We start from the raw sequence: 24,850 nt of genomic DNA on the forward strand, positions 1-24,850 counted from the left end.
ACCACTTGGGACATTTTCTTTAGTAAATTTTGCACGAACAGAGGAAACGTGCACACTCTGAAAACATGGCAGGCTGTAAAATGTGGAACGTTATCGAAGTAAATTCATTTTGTACAAAGAAGCTTTAAATTAACCAAACACTTTGATCAGATACAAAGTTCAAATTTAACGTATAAAAATAGATGTGCCTCCAGAAGACAGAATAAAGGACACGCCATTCGTATAAACTCAGGATGCTGTTTCAAAGGAAGGGTTACGTAAAAATTTACCAAGGTGCCTTTAGGAACAGCACCTCTGAGGTAACAGAGCTGTGCGGGGCACAGAGCCCCTTCGCCCGTCCACATTTTCTGAAGGAGCTCCCGCTCTCCGCATGGTGGACCTCAGTTGTGAGCCCAGAGAAACGAGCCCAGAGATCGCGGCGGCGGAGGGTCCTGGCACAGGATGGATTTCATCTGCGCAAACGGTGACTGAAGGAACATGCCGCCCTCCCGTCCTCGGGACCGTACACGCACTCAACACACTGTCGACAGCGGGGGGAACGGGTTCTGCTTGCTAACAACCAGCTTCTGATGCTGATGTGATATGTAGCCTTTAATGTGGCCCTGCAGGGAAGAGAGGGCTGGCTTGTGGTTCTGGGCCAAGGAGTGGGTGCATTCACCACTCAGCCCCGCGCGTAAGCGGCCGACTCCAATCGTAGCCGCTGGATCCCCCGGGGCACACAACAAATAAACACATATGGTATGGACAACAGAGAAATCCAGACTGTGTCCACCCACCCGTGTCCCCTTTGAATACCACAGTTATTCCCTAGGATGGAATCAGTTCTGTCAGAAAATGCCTTCACAAACTAAGTGGCCTTCCCGCAGCTCCACCCGAACACCAAGTTTGAGGCCCAGCCCGCTGGGACGCGGCTCGCTCACCATGTATATCAGGTTGGCCAGGATGCACTGGACCTCATCGATGTCCACGTCCTCCACTCGCATGAACTTCAAGGCAACCAGGAAAGCGTCCAGAGACAACTGGTGTGTTCTGAGCAGCAGGTACCTGGGGGAGGGAGGTGGGGGTCCACGCGGGTTACCAATAGCTGGGGCACTGGTGGCAGCTGACGCTCCGAGTCGGGAGGGCAAATGTCTCCTGACAAACCACCTGGGAGACATGCGAGAATCACTTCTCACATGTATGGGACATCTCACTGAATGGAGGTGGTCTCTGAAACCAGGGCACCCCTCACAGTGAACAGTGTCCTCCGCAGTCGAGGACAGGTGGTCCCCACAGCTGTGAGCGGAAACAGATACAGAATTCAACTTCCTGACAAATGGGAGCGGGGCGGGGTTTGGGTCAGCTGGTCATGTGGCAAAATGTGGGGCCCTCGACCCTGAGCACTGGTACACGTGCCCGCAGAAGTCTGCTCTCATTCCACAAGAGCACAGGGCAGGGCTGGGGCCTCGTCCACACAGGCGGTCAGAAACCTCCACAGCCCGGCCAGGCGGGAGTCACACTAAAACCTAAACTTGTTAAAAAGAAAACACTTAGCTTACACTTTCTTGAAGAGATTCCTGTAGGTGATGATCTTCAGCTTCTCAAGGATAAGGAAAATGCCACAGCGGATAAAGAAGGTCTCGTGCTTCGTCAGAGCCTCGTTCAACAGCAGAAGGTTGCCTTCGCTGCGTGTGAGGGACAAATGCACAAACGTGGTCACAAAAACCGGAGCCAAGGACAAGAGCGCGTCAAGGAGCAACGAGCTCTCACAGGCCACGTGACAGATTTTTAGCTGATGTCATATTTTAAAAGGGCCCAAGTGGAAAAGGTTAGATACCTGACAGCTTTGGTCACTTCGGCAAACTGCATGAGGTGATACTTTCTCAACAGCTCGATGGTCGGCATATGACCCTAAGACAAAGCACCAGTTGTCCAGAATAAGACCATTTCGTTCTCAACAGAGTTGATCTTTGACAAAATTCATATGAAGGAATCACCACCTTTTGAAAACTTGCAACCTGTGTTTCTGAGTTTCTTTTTATTATGATGTTTATTTATCTTGAGAGAGAGAGACAGAGCACGAGCGGGGGAGGGGCAGAGAGAGAGGCAGACACAGAACTGGAGGCAGGCTCCAGGCTCCAGGCTGTCAGCAGAGCCCAACACAGGGCTTGAACCCACAAGGTGCGAGATCATGACCTGAGCCAGTCGGACCTTTAACCAACTGAGCCATCCAGGCGCCCCTCTTACAGTTTCTTCTGAAGTACTGGAACAAGGCCTATAAACACGATGGCAGATGAGCTAACAAGGGTCTGGCCATCAGAGCACCTGGGAGCAGTAGTGCAGGCTTGCCTCTCAGTTGGCACCTGACCTTGACCTTCTCATGCCCTCACTGGTTATAACTTAGAGGGGAAGCAGCGGCTGAAGAAAACACTAAGAGCCGGGAACTCAGAAACGTCTTCCAGGAGAGGCAGCTGAACCGTTTACGACTGCAGGCTTCTGGGAAGCAGGGTCGGAAGCAGACAGGGCACGCAGGACACGGCACTTTTCGGCCATCAGCTACCCTGCTCTATTTACATTTTAACCACGTGGGTACTGCTTTGATCACTTTTTAAAATTTTTAAACGGGAGGAAAGGAAGCTCTATCACTTTGAGGAAGTGTTAGTCAATTAAACTTGCCGGTTACTTGCTGTTTCTTTTCAAGTCTCAAATTAACTTTGGGTGACCAAATGAGATACCTACAGACAGGCTGGAATGTTGTTTTTCTTTCTTAATCCGCTTCTATTAATTTAGATTTTTAGGGGAAACAGATAAACATGCATTTATTACTGTGTCTCACAGATGTTCAACTTTTAAGTTAGATACTTTTAAGAGGAAGGAAGCACGAAACCTTTTTAGAAGGATCTACAGTGTCAGCTGTGAGGATAAATGGTTCAGGCCACACACAAAGCTTATTGTCCCCTATTCCGGGGTGTGCTCACATGGGGCTCAGACGGTAGTACCTACGCGCCACCTGCAGGCAAGTTCCGAGAAACAGGGTCTACAAGAGCTGAGTGGCATCACTTACCAGCAGCATTTTCACTGGGAGCAAATAGATGAGAATCATCCGTTTGTTCTTCTGACTCGAGCGGTGGCAGTGCTCGAAGGCAAAGGACAGGTACTCCTCGGCTGCAGAGACACCGACAACACGGGAGAGGTCGGAACCCCACCCCACCCCCAGCCCCGATAGAACCACAGTCTCAGAAACTGGAAGCACCTTCGGCTGACAGTAAAGGCTGTTTGCTGTGCTTGGTACTCAAATTCGGGGGAAAACCAGAGTGGTACCTTAAGAACCCTCAAAAGAATACGACATAAAAGCTTCTATTCTTATGCTCCGCATTTTAAGGGACTAACACGAGGTAGGGGAACAACCCAGGAGGGCCACGTTCCAAAGCCCTGGACAGCTGGTCTGCATGAGCCTACGGAACAAAACCAGAGCAATCGCCAGGACAGCACAGTTGCTTTCGTTATCAGACTGCACAGCTCTAACGCACGGAGAAAAAGCACTTTTAGTCACGTCGCTCCATGTGCACACAGCCGCTGAAGACGTGGGTTTAAAAGGTCTAGTCTGGGTACAACACAGGAGACCACGGGGAGCCGCCACACGCCAGCTAATCACAAAGTTTAAGAGAAAAACCTGGCTTCATGTTGTCGAGAAAACTCACGAGAAACGAACAGTGACATGGTTTCGAGAAAGCTCGGCTCTGACAAGCACTGAAATGGCGACAGTACACAGGGTGGTGGGGAGGGGGGTGGACACGTCCCCTGGGGTTTCCACAGCTGACTCCCAGCCTCCGCGGCAACCACAAGGGCACAACAAAGGTTCGGGGGGGGGGGGGCAATCCTTCACGTCCAACAGGAAGGACTGTGGTGTTTCAATGACATCACATAAGAAAGACGTCCACAGCGACTGAGACTCTGGCAGGGGTCCCACAGACCAGGACAGGCTTTCCTTTCAGTAACAACTTTGGTGCCCACAGCTGCGCGTGCGCACACACACACACACGCACACGCACACGCAAGCACACGTGCACATGCATGCACGTGCGCACACACACACACACAGCCTGGATGAGGTTTACAGCAGATTCCACCTTACATGCTAATAAGGTGCCACAACTGTTGCCGCCGCCCAGAGCCCCGCATCTTTAGAACCCTGGAAACGAAGACGAACAAACCTTGCTTGAAGTCACTGTCGAACATGGCCTTGCGCCCGACGTAGTACCTGAACGTCACCCTCTGGGCGGTACTGTAGTCGTCCTTCAGGTTGGAGCTGTCGATGGCTCTGATGAGGGGCTTGCACAAGTGCAGCTTGTTTATCTGCGACAGCCCCACCCCTGGAGTTACAGCCCCTCCCCCGAGGTTACAGCCCTGCCCCCCCCCCCCCCCCCCCGAGGTTAGTCTTGCCCTCAGGGTTACAGCCAGCCCCAGGGTTACTGAGGACGTGGCAGGACCAACACCAGCTTCTCCCCACCACATACACACCTCCTCGGAGCAGGAACTACATGGTTAAAACTGCCTATTTAGTAATAAGAACTGAAATGCCAGCTGCGTGGCAGATTACCCCAGGCTGGAGGGCCTGCCACGGAGGGGCCACAGAGGGGCCACTGGCCAAGCCCACACGGCACGAAGGGCCTCTTTACCCATCCAGGCACCCCCTGCTCCGCAGCTAATTACTGCAGCAGAGGAGAGAAGGCTGGGGTGAACCCCTCCCATGCAAGTCCAGTCTCCCCACGCCAGGCATGCCGCTTGGGGCATTGGCGCCCTGCTTTCCCTGGAGGTGCAGCCCTCGCCTCATGAGGCAGAGGCCAAAACAGTAAGACACACACAAAACACTTGATGCAGTCCCCGCCCCCAGCAGGTGTGCCACAGACTCGACCGTGAGTCCGGTTAGGTCATCCCCCAGCGACACCAGGGACACCGGTGCCCAGGGAGACGGGCAGAAAGCAAGCGCCCCCAGGGAAGCACACCTTAAAGTAGATCTTGAATAGCTGGTTCACCAAGAACAGCATCCCCCACTTCTTAGAGTCCTCGATGCCAGCCCGACTGTGGGAAGACAACTGTTGTTTAGTTGCATGGAAAACAAGGGTTTTATTTATTAGTCACGAAGACAATCTGCCTAAACAAAATTAGTACTTTGAGATAAAACACTGCTCCAGCCTCACCCATGAAATAAAACAACATAAAGCAGAGGTCTGACCTAACAGGCTACGGAGTACACATCATGTGTGTTGGGTAACGCACTGTGGACAAGGGGATGTGTTCTTGCTTATCCTGACAACACGGTGAACTACAGAAATCCACAACGACATGGACAAACCACAAACAGAGCAAGACGCAGCACATGCTGTGTAGGCACCGTGGGGAGGGTCCACCTGGGAAGGGGATGGGCAACGACAGTGTCCTGGACCTCCAGGGGGTTTGGGTCACACATGGGTGATGACTTATCCAAATACAGTCAAGATCCGTGGGAGTCACTGTGGATAAATTTTACCTCAAAGCACAAGAGAAACCGCAGTATTTAAACAAGTCACTGAGGGACAGGCCACCTTTGGAATGCACCAGAAACAAAAAACAAAGGCAAAGTGCTAGATGCACAGAAGGGTAGATACCCATCTGCAGAGCAAGGGGCGGGTGTACAGGTATTTTCACTGTAAAGTTCCGTCAATGCAGCCAAACGCCTCACGATTTCACGATACAGGGTTGGAACACAATCCAGAGTCGCGTCTCCCACGAGTCCACAGGCCGCAATGGTTCTTCCAGGCGCAGCTGTGCACTCGCTCCATGGTGCCAGCGGCCAGCTGCCTGCAAACTCAGATGGAGACTGGCAGGCTGTTCATAAGCCAGAGAAATAGAAATCACTCCCTAAGACCGGGGCATGCCCATATCAGAATGCTCAACGTAAAAATACGGTTGGTGTTTAAGTATCAAAGTCCTGTTTTGTGACAACAGCCAGCTCCTTCATGACTGTCACCAGCCAGGTGCAGGGTCTCCCCCGTGACTCCCGTCACCAGCCAGGGACAGGACCTGAACAAAGAACCCTCTCTCCGTGGGTTTCACGTCCTCGTCTGTGAAGTGGGGACAATGCAGCCCCGGCCACCTTGGAGCGCAAGGTGAACACCGCTCTGGAAGGAGCAGGAGGAGCAGGTGCTAGGCATCATGGCTGAGCACTCTTCTCAGCACTCCACCTGGGCCCGTCTGGACTAAAGGAGAGGACCTCTTCCAGAGACACGCGGGAAGCAGCCCGGGGGGAAGGGGGTAACAGGGTTTCTCTCAAGCAGCGGTGCCCACACCTTGCCCGCAGTGGTTTTTATTCACGTCTCCTTGGTGACCGAAGATGTTGAGCATCTTTGCGAGGGTTTCCTGGCCGTTTGGCTCCCTCCTTTGCAGAGTACCTATTCAGACCTTCGCCCAAGTAAGGCAGGTTTTTACCTTTTTCCTGTCAACCTGTGCAGTTTTCACACATCCTGGACACACGCTGTCAGTCACATCATTTGCAAATATGTTTTTTGTGTTCTACCGTTGTTGTGCACTTTTTTGATGGCGTCCTTTGAAGCGTAGAAGTTTCTAACTCTGATGAAGTCCAGTTTCTCTGTTTTTCCTCAGGTTACCGTGTTTCGGGTGACACACCAGGAAAGCCACTTATCCCACAACAAACCCAGACTGAACACTCCCTGGGCGTGGGGGCCACGGCATGACAGCAGTGCAGTGGACTCCCTCAGCCTCGGCCACAAGCGTTCCCGTCCATGTAAGGACCACTGGGGAGTGCAAGGACAAGAGTGCGGTCTGTCGCGAAAGCCACAGAAGCACAGCCTCCTGTCTGAGGCCATGTCGGAGGCCACCACTGACAGAAGAGCAGAGCGGGAGGACAGGCGGGCACCTGCGACGCCTTGGGGAGGACCCCGGCTCACGGAGTGGCCACTGACATCCAGCTCTGGCTGGAACATTGTCAGGTGGGACTGGTGGGGACAGAGGTAAGAGAAGAGAAGCTGGGACACTTTCCGTGAACAATAGTTTTGTATGTTTACGTATGGAAAACTTCCTCCTTTCCATTATAATTTCCAATCTTCCTTTCCATTACAACTTCCAATCAAGTTTTTTTTTTTACAGAATCAAGTGATTTTATAATGGGGGAAGAGATGGGGTTTCAGGAGGAAAATGTAAACTCTAAAGCAGAATCGGATAGAAAGCCTAGGATTAAAAAATAAATAACGGCAGACGAGATCGGTCAACTCGAAAGAGGTCAATACAAATCACCTGCACCGAAGGCCAGAGAGGAAGGACAAGATGGAAAACCAGCAGCACCAGTGCCCGTGTCAGAACACGCCTCCCACAGGCATCCCAGAGGAGACACACAAGGAGGAAAAATCCCAGCTCTAAGAATCTAATAAAACACATTCGTTTCCAGACCCGAGAAGCTCAACGAACCCCAAATAAGAGAAATACGGCGACATGCAGGGCAGCAGAGTCAAGTGGCGAGAGACATGGTGGAGAGATGATGCTGCCAGAGGCCGGAGGTGTGTGCTGCGAACCAGGAACAGAGGAAAACAGGAGGACGGACGTGCTAACGCGCCAACAGAAAACACGGTCCATCCGGAATTCTCCACCCAGCAGAAAGGAAGATGAAGACAGTACAGAAAAACGAGAGTTTAGAGAATTCGGTGCCAGCAGACCAGCACTCGGAGCAACGTGCTGGTGCGGGACCTCGTGTAGGAAATGGGCCGGGTTCAGTCAGACCCCGGGACAGAGGAAAGGGTTCTGGCAACACGGCACATGGCAGAGGTCAAAGGCTGTTTTCTTCTCCTCCCTCACTTCCTTTACACAACAGTGACCATCTAAAGCAAGAGACGGTAATGCTGAGGGGTGACCACAGACACACAGAAGACAAGTGTCGACGGCTGGGAGAGGGCGCGCGTACTCACGTGTCACTGGCGCAGACGCGGAAACAGCTCATCAACAACTCGGCCGCCTTTTCCAGCATGTCCCCGACCTTGCTCCTCCCTTTCTTCACCAGCTGCTGGTCCGCCTGGCAGACGGCAAACAGTCATCAGTCATGCTCTCATTTCCTCTAGCACTTCTGGCATGGCTAGGAGCAAAGATGGCTGCAACTTAGGGTCAAAGTCCCAGAAGGTTCTGGGCAAATCTTTTAGTTAATGTTATTTTTAAAAACTGAGAAAGTTCCACAGCATCTTCCAACTCTTCCACAAATCAAATTTCTATTCAACCAACTGAAATGACTGGGGCCGTCATCTGTTTTTTAACCCTTTGTCACATGTGGCCCCGTGCTGCTAACGGAGCCTTTCCTTGAGTGCTCACAGACTGCTCCACCCCCCACATACAGCTGGTCAAAACCCTTGAAGTGTACCCTCTGACAGACACCAAAGTCATTCCCAGGTTTGACTCTCTCCTGGTTTTCCAGCCAGTCTTAGAGAAGAACCCGTTTCCTCCCACTCACGCCCCTATCACAGGTTCTCCACGTAAGGTCTACGGACCCCTGGGGGCCTTTGGAAGACTTGCAGGTGATCCCTGTGGTCAAAACTATTTTCAGGACAACACCAACAGCCACCACTTGTCTTTCCGCTATACTGATGTTCACACCGATGGTGCAAAAACTATGGCAGGACAAACTGCTGGGGCCTTTCCAGCAACACCAAACTAAAGCAGCAGTCAGCAATCCTTCAACCAACCAGGAACACTGATGTCACTTCAAAATGTCCTTGATGGGGTGCCTTGTGGCTTAGTCAGTTAAGCGTCCAACTCTTGGTTTCAGGTCAGGTCATGATCTGTTTTGTGAGTTCCAGCCCTGCATTGGACTCTGTGCTGACAGCTCAGAGCCTGCTGGGACTCTCTCTCTCCCTCTCTCCCTCTGCCCCCTCCCCCTCTTGCTCTCTCTCAAATACATAAACTTAAAAAGAGTTCTAAAATGTCCTTGATGACACAGTAAATGTTAATTTTAAAATCTTGGTCCTTGAATACATTTATTTTCAATATTCTTTGTGATGACATGGAAAATATGCCTAAAGCTGCACACCGAGGTATGACAGTTTTTTTTTTGTTTGGTTTTTTTTTTTTTAAGGAAAAACACTTGGGCAGCTATTGGGAGTGGCCAGCTATCACGTGGAACCAACAACTGACCAAAGGGCATGGTGGTCCAGGCAGCAGGGTCTGAAGGACCAATGTGCTCCAAGGTGAATGAAACATGGCCATCAATTCCAGGCAAAACACTGACAGTATTTGTTGCCAAAGACATCTGTACTTTCAAATAAAAAAAAAAAAAAATCAGAATTTTGAAAAAGTTGTATCAACCATGATGAACTTGGCAACATTCCATTACTTCAAAGCTCTTCTGATAAGGTCACTGGAGACATTAACAAATGCAGTTTTTCTGGTTTGGGGTTTTTTACATAATGAAATACGTCAACATCTGGAACATCTCCTTAACTCAGTGAACCAAAATTTTCCAAATGACCGTTTGATCCTACAAAATCACATGGGAATGAACGATCCATTCAGAATTCAGGACACCCCAGCGGATTCCGATGTACCAGCAGAAAAGCTCGCTGCCAAGCTTCAGAAGCCACGCTGTAACTAACCTCTACAAATTACCTCCTGGAGCTCTGGTGTGGCCCAAAAGAGCATCTACAATCATCTGAAAGACTATTAAAATATTCCTCGCCTGTCCGTCTACATCTGTGTGAGTCCAGACTGCCTTCCTACATTCCACCAAAGCAACATAGTGTGGCACCGTGCACACAGAAGAGCATGGTCCAGTCGCTTCTGTCAACACTAAGAGGTCAAAGAACGTGACTCTTCTAGGTACATTTTGTTCATTTGGAAGATATAGTCGTTTTTTATTTAAAACATCAATTATGAGGCGCCTGGGTGGCTCAGTCAGTTAAGCCTCCGACTTCAGCTCAGGTTATGATCTCATGGTTCGTGAGTTCAAGCCCCGCCTTGGGCTCTGTGCTGACAACTAAGAGCCTGGAGCCTGCTTCGGATTCTGGGTCTCCCTCTCTCTGTCCCTTCCCTGCTCACATTCTGTCTCTCTCTCTCTCTCTCTCTCTCTCTCTCTCAAAAAAAAAAAAAAAAAAAAAAAAAAAAAAATTTTTTAATTTAAAAACTAAAAATAAAACACCAGTTACATCACCACATAAAAGACTTATTTAGATAAATATGTGTTTAAATCCCAGTTAAAAAAATTTTATACAATAAATACAAATAGGTAGAACACATATAACCAAATGTTCTCCGGAGCCTCAGATAACTCGCATTTAAGTTCTATTTTTCGGTTCTAGAAGTTTCCATGTAGCTCTTCATTACATCTTCTAGTTCTTTGCTGAGATACCCTTATGCTTGCATCTGCTCAAGCGCTTTCATGACCACGCCCCAGGGCTTCTTTATGACGGCCGGGCTGCCATCTGGTCAGGGACTCCAACATCTGGCGTCTGTGGACGGTCTCCTCACAAAGCTCCTCCTGAGACTCTCCGAGAAGTGATAATCGGGGCACGAGGTTAAGAGACTGTGGACCCTGTGTGCCTTGTTCCAGCAGGGGATGCCCTGCCGGTGGGGAACTGTCCCAGGCTAGGTGGGTCCGGCTCCCCACAGGCCCCTGCAGGGCTGGGGACCCGCATGCGGCGGGTGGGTGCACCAGGGACTGCTGAGGAGGTCCGTGCTTCTGGGCTGCCCTCCCCCTCCTGCTCTCCTCAGGACCTCTTCGTCGCAGCCCATGGGCATTTCTGGGTTTTACGCTCCTCTGGGTCCCCGGCCAATTCGGGGAACCCACCGCTCACTGCTCTGCAAGTCCCTGGCGTTTTCTGTCTGCCTGTGGGGCCATGCTGGCCTCGGCATTCCCGGCAGGACAGAGAGGAAAGCTGCAGCTACCCCACCTTGTTTGGAGTCGGAAGGTATCAGTAATTTTTATCAATAATTTTTAAACCCGGAAAGGCGTGTTGGGACCAAGTTCACAACTGCTGCTCCCATCCCAAACTGCCGCGTGTGGACCCTCAAGGGCAAACCAGCCCCATCACACTCGCAGCCTTTGCCTCCTGGCACCACAGAGACCCCCAGCTGCCTCCTGGATCCGCATCAAGGAGGAATTCTTCAAGACAGCACAGCCGCATCTTAACAGAAGACAGTGCAGAACCGTTCCCTGGGCCCACTCTGCCCCTCTGAACACCTGCCGCACGCCACACCCGACGAACCACGCTCAGGAACAAGCCTCTCCACGTCCACAGTGTGAAAACCCAATGCATGTTTAAATCTTCACATCAACCCAGCGACGAGAGTGAGGTCCAGCCACCCCTGTCCTGTTGCTCTCTACACCAGACACCTCCTGCCTAACCCACTCCTTCCCCAAAACTTTGGGAAGAATGACGTGAAATTAAACAACAGGTAGAAATGGAGTTTGAGTTTTAAAACGATAGAGATAGAAACTGAACTTACATTATTGGCAAATATTCGAAGGTCAAGCGCTACAGCATACATGACAGGCAGAGCCCTATGGGGCAAAAAAGCAAGAATGTCTGAGGAGGCCACGAGGTCAGATTCCATTACCATAGCTGGGAATGACACGGACACCCAGGTCCACCATTCACACGCGGCCACCTCCCTCCAGGGATCTGACGGTTACCGCTGCCTCCCTCACCTCCCTTTGGGGCAGGCTCAGCCCCGGGCTCCCTGATCGACACGGACGCTGGGCACTGAAGCGCCACCCGCCCACCGCCCGGACCCTGAGGCGTGGACCCCAGTGCATCTAGGTCCTCAGTCCAAGACAGCACCTCCTCATGCCATTCTAGGACCTCCACCTTCCCCTCAACCATTATCCAAACAGCTCCACTAAAAAAAGATGTGGTTTAGTGAGACCTAACACGACCCAGGAGACGTAACAGACAAAATGTCATAAAAGTTTTTGTTTTTGTTTTTTAATTTAACTGGCGGCATTGGTTTTGTAAGACAAGTCTTCAGTTAAAAAAGGTTTTTTTGTTTTTTCAGTAAGATACCTGTAAGCCTTCAGTTAGCGCAGTATAAACACTTCAGTATTTACCTACAGTTAATAAATCAAAAATCATAAAATTAAGAATCAGTCTGCCAAGGAACTTGACCTGATATAACTGTACTTGACCTGCCTTTTTATCCAAGTTAAAGCCCAAAGTTCAAAGCTGACAACTGAAGGGAAAGACAGTATTTGATATATATTTTGGGTCTGGTAGGGCTGAAGTAGAAACAAGGCTTCATATTTATGTGAACACAGCAAACTCTCTACTCTGCCACATGATGTTTACACTATGAGAACTCCATTATCTGCGCTGGTATTATCCTGTGTCAACACAGGATATTAAATATCCACAGATAAAACACATTTATTTGGAATAAAGTTTTAAAAAGCTTCTGCTAAGAAAAAAAAAATTGCCATTTGCTAATTTCTGGCTGCTTCTGCCCATACTCACCAGTTGTCCTCTTTGTGGGCCTGAAATGCCCGCAGAAAAGATGTATTATGTTAAGGAAGGAATAACGTACAAAATCCAAGTAATGCCACAAACGGTAAGAAATATGAAGGACTCTAAATTTTAAGTTTAGAAAATCATATATCAGAGAGAGAGCTTCTTAAAGGAAAAATATACAGATTACAAATATCTGAAAGTCATTAGGTATGAGTATAGTAATTATATTTCTCCAAAGTAAGAGACTGAGATTTTTTTAATTGGCAACTTCAAACATTTGGTTTCTCTGAAGCCAGATGATGAGTTATATATAATATGCTTTAGAATCTGTAAAGTATATTTCCCTGATTACAGAATTCTTAAATTCAAAGGAGACTTCCCTAGTTAGTAACCGACTCTCCTTTGTATATTTAAACAAGGTTAAAAAAGAAGCAAACTAAAAATCTAGAGATACATATAAAAACCAGAACATTCATTGACTGAGGCCTTAGCTAGGAGATATCGCTTAAATGACTTAAATCAGAAACTAGCTTGATAAAGGTCTTTAGTGACCACAATCAAATGATGATGTTTATTGAGTTCACTCCTGTCCACCTACGCCTGGATTTCAGAACTCTTGTTATTTCACCAAAAGGACTAAGTAGTTGCTGTAACTAGACTTAATGTTTTAAAGGAGATGTTCTTCCAACAGAATTAAGGAACCTTAATCACAACCTGTGTTCTTCCTCGCTACCTAGGTAACATGACAGTCTCAAGGTCCATGCTAAATTTAAGCACTTGAGTGAAAAGGCGAAACCAGTTTCTCTTCTGAAAGGTTTTTTCATTCCTTTCTAATTAAAGGTATGAATAAAACTGGCCCGATGTTTCAACATCTTAAACCCCAAATATAACTGAACAGTAACACCAAAGACAAAGATATTGGACGATGACAGTCTGGCATTTGTACGCCTCTATGAAGTCGTGGTTCCCCACTGCGTAAGTGCACCTGCAAAGGAAACATCGCGGACTGAGGATAGAGAAGCAGAACCTGGAAGAGAGCTCCACAGACCCCACCCCTCACTTCGGTCACAAATGCCCGGTCCTCTGCTGATCCTGAAGTTGGAGCTACAGGAACCAAGGGGAGAAGAGATACACAAGTGGCTTCTGAACTAAAACAGGCTGATGTGAGATGAAACCCACACAAAGTCCAAAGACTACTCTCTCGGGTCCTGGGAGGAGACCGAGCTGCAGCAGGTGAGAGTGACAGATGCTGGTAAAACCAGAGCACGACACCTGCACTGCACCTGAGGGGGAGGGAGTACAGGGGCAGGGGGATGTTCTCACTGGGTGTTCACTGGGCAGTCAGCATCAGTGAGTTCACCCCCAAATCCGGAACTGTACAGAGCCAGGAAATAGCAGGGTGCCTCACACAGCCAGGAACCCAGTGGCACCCCCAACCTTTCCAGAAGGCCCCTCCCAGGGCTCACACGGGCTCTTACTCCACCTTGCCTCCTGCACCCCAGCCTGCTTGGCAACACCGGAGGCACGCAGGCGGGAGGGCGACCAAACACCAGTGCTTTAGGACGTCAAGCTCTGCCCGCTCAACGCAAAAACGATGAAAACAGCAGATATGAGATGTAACTAAAAAGCAGTCTTTGGGGTGCCGGGGGGGCTTAGTTGGTTAAGTGTGCAACTCTTGCTTTCAGCTCGGGTCACGATCTCACAGTTGGTGAGTTCAAGCCCCATGTCAGGCTCTGTGCTGACAGTGTGGAGCCTGATTGGGATTCTCGGGCGCACACGCGCTCTCTCTGTCCCTCCCCCACTCGCAGTCTTTCATTTGCTTTGCTCAGCATTAGCTCTATTCTCCGCAGCACAAGTTAACGGCGAGCTGAATGCCCTCCTGAACAACGGAGCACCCTGCAGCCGATACAATAGTCAATGCTCCCAGCACCACACTCTAAACACGTGAATGTGCGGGGCGCCCAGGCAGACTCAGTCGGTAAAGCATCTGACTTCGGCTCAGGTCATGATCTCACGGTTCCTGAGTTCGAGCCCCACACTGGGTGAGCCCCCCTTCTCTCTCTCTGCCCCTCACTCACTTGTGCCCTCTCTCTCTCTCAATAAATGAATGAATGAATGTGCAGGACCACAATATAGCTTCAACTTTTAAAAGCATCCATGATCTTTCAAATGAAAAAAAGTTTACTAAGATTTTAAAGTGGTATAAATTTCAGAAAGTTCTCATAGGCTTTACCAAAGTAAAATTTTTACTTTACCAAAGTAAATTTTTTTTTTTTACCAAAGTAAAATTAAAAATGAACTTTTCTTTTCAAATTATTCTTTGTTTCAAATTTCGGATGATGTTAAATAAAATCCCTAGTTGATTCAGCAATTCCCAGATTTGCTTTATTTTTCCTCACCAACAGATTACCTTAAATGAGCAGCAAACATTTCGTCATAAGGAGGTTCCAAAACCTGTTGACATTTCTCTTCCGGGGAGGCCAACTGAATGACAAAAAAACAAATGACAAAAATAAAATTTAAATTGAAAGGCATTAAAAGAATGCAATGTGTAGAAAGAGATTTAGACAAACCTGTTGCAAAGGAATTTACACTTTAGAGTTCACAGTAACACTTGACACTCTAGCCCTTCTGAATTAAAGAGTCGTTACTTCCACACACATTTATCACTCAGGGTCTGTGACAGGGACTACACAAACACACGTGTTTCATCTACCACAGTCCAAGAAAAACCCTGGACGCTTCTGTGCGTATCTTAATACAACAGCCAGTCAGTCAAGAAACATTTATTGAGCAGCTACTATGTGCTTAATAAAGAATGCAAAATAAATAAGGCCACATGACTCAGAGACGATGCCCTATTAAGAATCACTTCTCCTTAGGGCGCCTGGGTGGCTTAGTCAGTTGGGCGTCTGACTTTGGCCCACATCATCCCACGGTTCATGGGTTCAAGTGTTGCGTCAGGCTCTGTGCTGATAGCTCAGAGCCTGGAGCCTGCTTTGAATTCTGTGTCTCCCTCTCTCTCTGCCCCTTCCGTACTCACACTCTATCTCTCAAAAATAAACAAACATTGAAAAAAATTAAAAAAAAAAAATCATTTCTTCTCACCTCCTGGTGACAGAGCCACCCTCTCTGTGTCCTGGCTAGGCCAGCTGACATTTATTTCTAACATTTTCTTCCCTCTCCCTCTTGGCCAGATTTCAGATGACGTGAGGGCCACGACGGGTCATCCGGCACACAGAATTAAAGGAGCCCGTGGGTGTGGACTGGCATAGTGAGTAGGGCAGGGAGGAAGGGCAGGTGTGTGGCACCCACGGAGGCACATCCGGCCGGCAAGCCTCCGGCACTAACTTCATTTAGAGCGACGGTTTTCAACTCCGTTGCCCAGGAGAACCATCCAGGGAACTTACAAAGAGCCTCCTCTACTCCACAAACTGGTTCACTTGGTCTGAGGTACAGCCTGTACGCTACCAAATATAATCTCCAATACTCAGGGCCCCTTTTCCTTACAAAACAAAACCTGTGCTTCCAACAGGAACACGTTAGAATATCATAATGGGAATCACAAGGAAACAAGACTTGATAAAACGACAAGAATATTCCCCACAGAAGGTAATGCTTGGGCATCACTTATCTGTTAAGTCAAGGATACTTTTTTTTTTTTAATTTATTTTTTAATTTACATCCAAGTCCGTTAGCACGTAGTGCAACAATGATTTCAGGAGTAGATTCCCTAATGCCCTTTACCCATTTAGCCCATCCCCCCTCCTACAACCCGTCCAGCAACTCTGTTTGTTCTCGATATTTAAGAGTCTCTTATGTTTTATCTCCCTCCCTGTTATATTATTTTTGCTTCCTTTCCCTTATGTTCATCTGTTTTGTATCTTATAGTCCTCATATGAGTGAAGTCCTATAGCTCTTTCTCTAATTTCACTTAGCATAATATCCTCCAGTTCTATCCACATAGTTGCAAATGGCAAGATTTCATTCTTTTTGATTGCTGAGTAATACTCTATTGTATACGTATACCACATCTCCTATATCCATTCATCCATCGATGGACATTTGGGCTCTTTCCATACTCTCTTGTTAATAGCACTGCTATAGACATTGGGGTGCATGTGCCCCTTCGAAACAGCACTCCTGTATCCCTTGGGTAAATTCCTAGTAGTGCAATTGCTGGGTCGTAGGGTAGTTCTATTTTTAGTTTTTTGAGGAACCTCCATCCTGTTTTCCAGAGTGGCTGCAGCAGCTTGCATTCCCACCAACAATGCAAAAGAGATCTTTTTTCTCTGCATCCTCACCAACATCTGTTGTTGCCTGAGTTGTTAGCCACTCTGACAGGTGTGAGGTGGTATCTCATGGTAGTTTTGATTTGTATTTCCCCGATGATGAATGATGTTGAGCATTTTTTCATTGTCGGTTGGCCACCTGGATGTCTTCCTTGGAGAAGTGTCTATTCATGTCTTTTGCCCATTTCTTCACTGGATTATTTGTTTTTTGGGTGTTGAGTTTGATAAGTTCTTTATAGATTTTGGATATTAAGCCTTTATCCGATATGTCGTTTGCAAATATATTCTCCCATTCCACCAGTTGCCTTTTAGTTTTGCTGATTGTTTCCTTCGTTGTGCAGAAGCTTTTTATTTTGATGAGGTCCCAGTAGTTCATTTTTGCTTTTGTTTCCCTTGCCTCCAGAGACGTGTTGAGTAAGAAGTTGCTGCGGGCAAGATCAGAGAGGTTTTGCCTGCTTTCTCCTCAATGATTTTGATGGCTTCCTGTCTTACATTTAGGCCTTTCATCCATTTTGAGTTTGCTTTTGTGTCTGGTGTAAGAAAGTGGTCCAGGTTCATTCTTCTGCATGTCGCTGTCCAGTTTTCCCAGCACCATTTGCCGAAGAGACAGTCTTTATTCCATTGGATATTCTTTCCTGCTTTGTCAAAGATTAGTTGGTCATACGTTTGTGGGTCCATTTCTGGGTTCTCTATTCTGTTCCATTGACCTGAGTGTCTGTTTTTGTGCCATAAATCAAAGATACTTCTATTTCAGTGTAGGATTTAGCAAATGCTATCCATAAAATGCCAGATGGTAAATATTGCTAGCTCTGCAGGCTGTAGGTCTCTGTTGGCCTGCCGAGCTACACTGCTATGGCGGGAAAGCAGCCACAGACAGGACATGAACAAGTAGACAGGGGTATGCTCCATGAAGCTTTACTCATAGCAAGACACATCTGTGAGCTCTGGGGACAGACAGGCCAGGGCACAACCTAAGCCCCACCGCCTGCCTGCTGGATGACCTTGGATGACCTTACTATACACTATTTCTCTGAACCTCAGAGGGTCATGTGGGAATTAACTACAGGAACCTGAGACACATACCTCAGGACGGTATCTAACACAAAGTGTACAATAAATAACTGGAATTATATACATCATAGACAAGCTTTAAGTTTTTCATAAGAATGGCAGTATTAGTCTCCTTCTGACTCAACCTCTACACTTTCCTTAGGAAGCCAGACACCCTAGAGCCCTCTCAGACACCTGCATACGTGGAACCTTGCGCCCACCTGGAGCCGTGGGTTGGCAACATGAGGGTGCTTGAAAGACACGAGCTCTGCACAGGACGCCCCATCTCTGGTGTCAATTGCTTCATAGACCTGAAACATTTGAACAGAGAAAAGCTAAGTAGAAAATAAAATACTTGTAGAACCTAAATAACAGGTTGTATGCCACTAAAATCCATTTTCCCTACTCTGAATCAGGGAGTCACAGTAATAGAAATGCAACAAGTCAGTACTCTCTTTAGCCAGCAAACAATAACTACATTTCAAAATGAGATCTTTTAGAGGCAAATAAACAGGTGACTTACTGTGAAAAAAAATGAGAAAGCAGCATAAGCCAGTGGTTATTAATGAAGGTGAATTATTTTACTTTTACTCAGTCATACTGACACTTGAAAACTTACAAAGCTTATAGGGAGAAAAAAAAAAAAGCTTAAGAATCATATATACCCAAAAAAAGGCTTTTACTCAACCTACATATAAAAGCAAAAAGGGCATTGGCAACACCTAAAAGAAATGATGTCATAGCCATACCACGGGAGACCTGGGCACTGTGAGCAAGAACTAAATAGATCCATCAGTGATGACGCTGGAAAGCATCCATAGTATGTTTACCGTTAAGCAAAAAAAAAAAAAGAAAAAAAAAAGTCACAGGAAAAATGCCTACCTTAATCTGGGAGGAAAAAAAAAAACAAAAAAAACCCTACATATGTAAGCACAGGAAGAAACACGGAGCCCACACCATACAGCTGACCCCCTGGCCAGCAGGACCCAGGAGACTTTTCTGTCTGTCCACACTGGAGGCCTGGGTTGCAGCAGACATTTGTAATTAGAAAAGCAAACGAGGTCTTAAAATTATGTTTACCAAAAGATAACATAAAAATCCCAACCGTATGGGTAGAGAAAGCTGCATATACGGTACGATTTATCTACAGTGGGATCAGTTATGTAAACCTCATGTCCATGTAAGACTGCGATCAGGCGTGACATAAAGCAGACTTCAATGGTACACCCACAAGAATGCGCTCGCATTGCTGCCCAGCAGTGACAGGCAGCAAGACACCTCCGTGCACCTACCAGGAGAGGTGAGCGTGAGAAGGGCGGCTAGACTAGCCGCTCCCAACAACAGACAGTGAAGGGTGCTGTCCCACACCACTGGCGGGAAGCTGCTGGGAACGCCTGCTGCAGGGCACACACCTGCTCTCCCGCCCCACCCAGTAACCCCCACCTGGCATCTCAGCTAGAAGAAATGGACCCAACTCCCGGTCTGTTACACCACTTAGGGCATCACCTAAGACAATAGATGGACTAAAGAATCTGCCATCGACTCTCCAATGAAACCATGCAAGCACTTAGGTTTGGGGCCAGTAATTCCACTTCTAGGGATTTGCAAGAAACAAGAGATTTGTGCAGGGTTACATCAAATATTATTACAAGGAATCACAAAATACTGGTCCTCAAGGAGGCTGATAAAGGCTGCCAAAGTCCCTGTCACCAGAGGGGTGAAGGTGCAAAGGGACAGCAACAGACCACGGACAAATCCTAAAAGAACCAACACACTATTCAGGGAACACGAGGACCACAGCCAGCCAGTCACCTGTGTCAGCCACCGTGACATGTCATGTCTCAGAACTGTTGGTGTCTTGATTTAGTCAGCCCCCATTAGACCCCGAGGCTGGACTCCAGCAGGACAGCCCGCTCAGCAACTTGCCCTGCAGTGTCCCTGGTGGCCCGTCTGGGCACTCCCCAGAGAAAGTTCTCTTTCCTGGCTACTGCTGGTCACCTGGTGACCTCCAGGCTCCAAGCTGGTCCATGGAGGCTGGAGGGGGGCAGGGGAAGAGTCATCTACTCTTGGAACTCGTAATTTCTTTAAGTAATCTCTATACCCAATATGGGGCTTGAACTCATGACCCCAAGATCAAGGGCTAGCCAGGTGCCCCTGGAACTCATAATTTCTTAAAAATACATTTACTAACTCCATCTGCTAACAAGGAAGGCCTAGAGGTAATGATATGCCCCCACCCCCAGTGGCAATGAGCACAGCCAGCACCCAGATTTTCTAAACTCCAGTACCTACTGAAAGGAACCAGAGCCGCTGGAAAAGGACTGGTCCAGTGCTGGGACAGGGACAGAACTACATGAGCTTGGAGTGGATGTTATTGTATCAGAAAGCAAAGCAGAGCTCAAGGAAGGATGAACACAGGCCAGAAAGCCCCCAGAAACCAGTCTGAAGGAGTTCTTAGTGGCCAAATCTGGGACAAGCAGAGCTTCAAAAGAATTAAGAATATTCTTTATAACTTTTCAATGTTTATTTTTTGAGAGAGAGTGTGCACATGAGCAGGGGAGGAGGGCAGAGAGAATCCCAAGAAGGCTCTGTGCTATCAGCGTAGAGCCTGACGCGGGCTCAATGTCACAACCATGAGATTGTGACCTGAGTTAAAATCAAGAGTCAGATGCTTAACTAAGCCACCCAGGCAAATAAGGACATTCGTACTATTGGTTCTGGATTATTACTCGGCATTAAAAATGATCTATAATAATACATCTTTAAAAAGGAGCATGGGGAAAAGCATTTTTAACAGATGAAATAGTAGCTAATAAACGTAGAAAGAGTGAGAGAATCACCCCTTGGTAAATATTAACGTAATAGCTCACTTGGGAAAAGACCACAAATGAAAGTGGAGACCATTCTGTAAAAGGGCATAGGGCGGGTGCTCCCAGGCCCCCACAGGACCCCCCCCAACACACACAGATTATGACTCGATTACAATGGGAAAAGTACCTTGACCCGGGAGCAACCTGATGGGCAGGTGATCAGCAAGGACCCCTGAGGCAGCTTCCTGAGGTGAGGCCACAGGAAACCCACGCCAGCCACGTTAACCCAAACCTTAATCATTAAAAGTCAAATAAAGGCCGATGGTGAGAAATCTAGGATCCCACTGCCCTGCACATGTTTTAAAAAGTTAATCGTCATAAAATAAATCCCTTCCCAGAAAAAGGCAAGAGTTCTCTTCTAGATTAAAGACCAAAGAGCCGGGTGCCTGGGTGGCTCAGTTGGTTGAGCATCTGACTTTGGCTTAGGTCATGATCTAGCTGTCCGTGAGTTCAAGCCCCGCGTCCAGCTCTGTGCTGACAGCTCGGAGCCTGGAGCCTGTTTCAGATTCTGTGTCTCCCTCTCTCTCTGCTCCTCCCCCACTCGTGCTCTGTCTCTCTGTCAAAAATAAATAAACATTAAAGACCAAAGAGCAAAACAACCAAATGCAGAGTATGATCTGACTGGATCCTGGAGTTAAAGAAGAGGTTCCAAAGAACACTCTGGGTAAACCATGAATTCTGCTTTAGAAAACACTGATGTAAAATGTCTTGGGTGCTCTATAGGCTGTGCATCGGGACAGCAGAATGGTCCTCAGTGAAGGGCCACAGTCAGTGACTTCCTTCAAGTAGCTCAGGAGAGAGAAGTGCAGGGCCCAGAGGGAAGGAGGAGGCCGACAGGGTGGCCAGGTGAGGAGTGGACATGTCTTCATTGTACTTCTTTCAACTTTTCTGTAGCTTTGAAAATTTGCAGAATAAAAAGCTAGGGAAAATGAAAACTGTAAATGTAGACAGTTTTTAAAAAGTAACCTGCTGGGGCGTCTGGGGGGCTCAGTCAGTGAAGCACCTGACTCTTGATTTTGGCTCCGGCCATGATCTCACGGTTCGTGAGTTCAAGCCCCGCTTTGGGCTCTGTGCGGACTGCACTGAGCCTGCTTGGGATTCTCTCTCTCTGTCCCTCTCCCCAAATAAATAAATAAACATTAAAAAAAAAAAAGTAACTTGCAGTTTGAAATAAGAGTTTGTAGAACAGACAAAAGAATGATGTAAAGGACACCAAAAAAATAACACCAGCCCTCAAAGAGATGCTAGAGATAACGATGAGATCCGCCTTTGGGAGGAAGTACAGCTATCTGTGGATTTTCAACTGTGTGGGGTCAGCACCCCTAACTCCCACATTGCTCGAGAATCAACTGTATGTGCAAACTGATCTTTTTCTAAGTACGACAACAATTCTTAGAAGTAGCATATATGGGGAAATGTAAAGTAAATTAATTCAACCTGTCCTCTCGGAACAGAAATGAAACCATATGCCTGTCGAAACGAAGAGCACTAAATAAAAAGGGCCTCAACAGACAAGAGGACATCTTAGCTATGACTGACTGCTGGCAAAGACAGCCCTTTGCGGGCTCTCGAGCTGGGTGTGCTGGCCCCATGAGGCCCTGACCTCTAGCTCTTTCACTTGGGCCACTGCTCAGGGCTGTTTATGTGGCTGTCACCTTGAGAAATGAAGCAATATCTCCCCTCATCCCTAACCCTAAACAAAACGCAGGCTTAAATCACTGTTTTCTACAAAATGGGTGGATTCCCAACATTCAGCGTTTCTCTCTTGGATGCAGGTGCAGGCACCCTTCCAAGCCCACTGAGTCTCCAATGGGAACTGAATCCAAGGGAACCAACAGGCTGACCCCACACTGCCCACCGCACTGGGTTACAGGCCCTTGGTCTCTGACCCAGGAACGCATGTGTTCTGTGAGCATCCAAGAAACTAACAAGAGAACTCATAAACTTACGAGGAGTAAAACCAAACCCAAGTGCTATTATAGCCAACCCAACCCAACCAACCCAAGTGCCAATAGACCCAAGTGCTATTATCAAGTTATCACAGAGAACACAGGAAATGACAGACACATGACTTGTCCACGGGTAGTTGCTGGCTGAAGTTACTGTGAAGTACGAAACAAGGAATGGAGTTGTACCCAACTGACAGTCACTGAGATTCAAAAAACAGCATACTTTGGAGCCTGAGAAATAGGTAGGTTGACTAAAACAGGAAACGTTGGCTGAAACTCAGGCTAACAGAGGCAGTGAGCTTTGTGTTAAGGGTATGGACTCTAAGGCCAGAACTCCCAGTCTGAATGGGCCACATAGTAGACCTGTGACCCTGGAAAACCATTTAACTTCCTCTGTAAAATGAGGCTTGCAATGGACCCACCTCCTAGAAAAAGCAGTAATCAGTTACTACAAACAACAGTGGTAGGTTCTTAGTAAGAGTTCAACAAGCACTAGTGGTTATTCTTCCCATCACCCAACTACTTCATCAAGTAAGATTCCCCTGGGAATACAGGAACAGGATCCAGGAAGACTTTGGTGAAACAGAGGACTATGAAACTTGGGCCAGCACCAACTCTAACTTCAGTACTCACCAGAATGAGGAGGTCTGAGCATTGGCAAATCACTGCACTTCACTCCCTTCTATCTACCCCCATTTATCCTGTCAACGAATTGTATTGAGCCTCCACGTGGGTCAGACTATGTTCAACGCACGCAAAATGCCAAAAAGGATTTAGCTGTGAGCAACAGAATTGTAAAATATTCAGAAAAACATGAAATTCTAGAGAGTCTCTACTCAAGTTGGTTCTCAAATGTCTTTCCTTCCAGCTTTAAATAAGCTGGTACTAGAAAACCTTAACTCTGCAAAGATACAGCCACAGTAGACTTCTTAAAAGAAAGGTCTTAGATCTCAATCAAAAGATTGGCAAATGAATGCATACTTGCATGTTTTAAATTTTTTAAAAAGCATGTATCTGTTTTTTCAGGATTCCTGTTTTAACTAAATTACCAAATATCTATGAAATGAACGGTCCCAATCATGTCAGACTGTATTCAATTGTCATCTAGATATCTTTATCTAGTTGTCAACAGACACCCCCAACTCAACATGTCCAACACCGAGTTTAGTTTTCCCTCCAAATCTGTTCTGCTCATGTGTTGCCCACGCTGGAAATTTGGCACTTATTCTCCCAGTCCCTCAGCCATAGAATGTTAACGGAACGTTTCCTAAAGACATGTTTAAAATCCACTCCCTCTTTTCCTTATCACCACGGTTCCAGTTCTAGGAATGAGCACAGTTTAGTGGACACAATGCAAGTTTTGAATCCATAAACACTTATGCTTTCAGTGGACTCTGCCGTTAATAGGCTGTGAGGACGAAACTCCCGTGAGATGCATTTCTATACAAAGTCCGCCGGTGCTAACCGTGTCCTCAATGGTTGCTCCACTAGCGCTCGTGGCCGGACCACCTGCCTACCCCATCCCACCAGTATCTGTCCGGGGTCTTGTCGTTGGGCCAGGCCTTCCACGGCTGAGGCCCCACTGCTCAGCGTGGCTAACAGGCCCTCCGGGTCGGCTAGGACCACGCCGCACGTCCCTAAATTGAGGTCAACGCTCACCGGTCCGCCCCTGGGCTCCCGGGAAACACCGTCAAGTGTGCCCGTTCAGTCGCCCTCGCTTCCCGTCTGGCGGCTAAGAGCTCAGGCAGAGAGAGCGGGAGAGACGACTGGCCCCGGCCCACGCGTTCTCGCCAGCGCCGCGGGGCTCGCGCTGCAGACCCCTAGGACGGAGCGCGTTACCTGCTGCAGGTACTGGTTGATGGTGATGTGCGCCATGGCGGCTCCCCTCCACCGGATGTGGGCGCGGCCTGCGCGTCCGGCCACGGCCACTTCACTTCCGGCCCGCGGTCCGTCCGGGCCAGCGTCCCTCCGCCCCCGCCTTCCCCGCGCTCTGGTTCCGGAGGGACAGAATCCGCGGGAGCGCGTCCCGGGCCGGCATGGCGGCACGTCCGGGCTGAGGAAGGCCGGGGTCCGCTCTGCGATTCGCGCCTCTCCTCGGCGAGGACGCCTCGTCCGCGGCCCCTAGGTGCCCGGGCCTGCCCCGGAGCTGACCGGGCCTGCGCCCCGCCGCCCCCTCGGCTGTCGCAGGTTCCGCACGGAGCGCGGTGGACGCGGCGCGGCCCGGCGCCGGGTCG

General features: G+C 48.2%; 1 protein-coding gene across 6 annotated transcripts; it reads right to left on the reverse strand.

Moving 5' to 3' along the window:
- On the reverse strand, positions 1-24,639 carry PCID2 (PCI domain containing 2). 6 transcript variants are annotated; one of them, XM_011280926.4, is made up of 14 exons: positions 24,456-24,639; positions 18,019-18,108; positions 14,866-14,939; positions 13,375-13,440; positions 12,462-12,503; positions 11,458-11,512; positions 7,938-8,041; positions 4,986-5,061; positions 4,194-4,311; positions 3,044-3,144; positions 1,817-1,890; positions 1,539-1,664; positions 921-1,044; positions 1-602 (listed from the first exon to the last, which is right to left on the reverse strand). In XM_011280926.4, exons 1-14 carry the CDS (start codon positions 24,489-24,491, stop codon positions 513-515), a joined length of 1,176 nt encoding a protein of 391 aa, XP_011279228.1. In that variant the 5' UTR covers positions 24,492-24,639; the 3' UTR covers positions 1-512. The 6 variants fall into 6 exon arrangements, with proteins under 6 accessions (XP_011279228.1, XP_003980583.1, XP_011279229.1 ...); XM_003980534.6 differs by having other exon boundaries at positions 4,194-4,335; XM_011280927.4 differs by lacking the exons at positions 12,462-12,503; positions 13,375-13,440 and having other exon boundaries at positions 4,194-4,335.
- Positions 24,640-24,850: the final 211 nt, after the last annotated feature.

This window comes from Felis catus, chromosome A1 (assembly GCF_018350175.1).
Source record: "Felis catus isolate Fca126 chromosome A1, F.catus_Fca126_mat1.0, whole genome shotgun sequence".
In the NCBI taxonomy this organism is placed as follows: Eukaryota; Metazoa; Chordata; class Mammalia; order Carnivora; family Felidae; genus Felis; species Felis catus.

Bases quoted from the DNA above. Each gene is read 5' to 3' on its own strand.
- PCID2 (XM_003980534.6), bottom strand. From the start codon at position 24,491: ATGGCGCACATCACCATCAACCAGTACCTGCAGCAG. The intron at 12,504-13,374 runs ATATCTTTGTCT...TTAACATAATAC, and splicing joins TGCCAGACTGTCATCGTCCA to ATCTTTTCTGCGGGCATTTC. The intron at 1,665-1,816 runs GTATCTAACCTT...CCTCACACGCAG, and splicing joins GAAGTGACCAAAGCTGTCAG to CGAAGGCAACCTTCTGCTGT.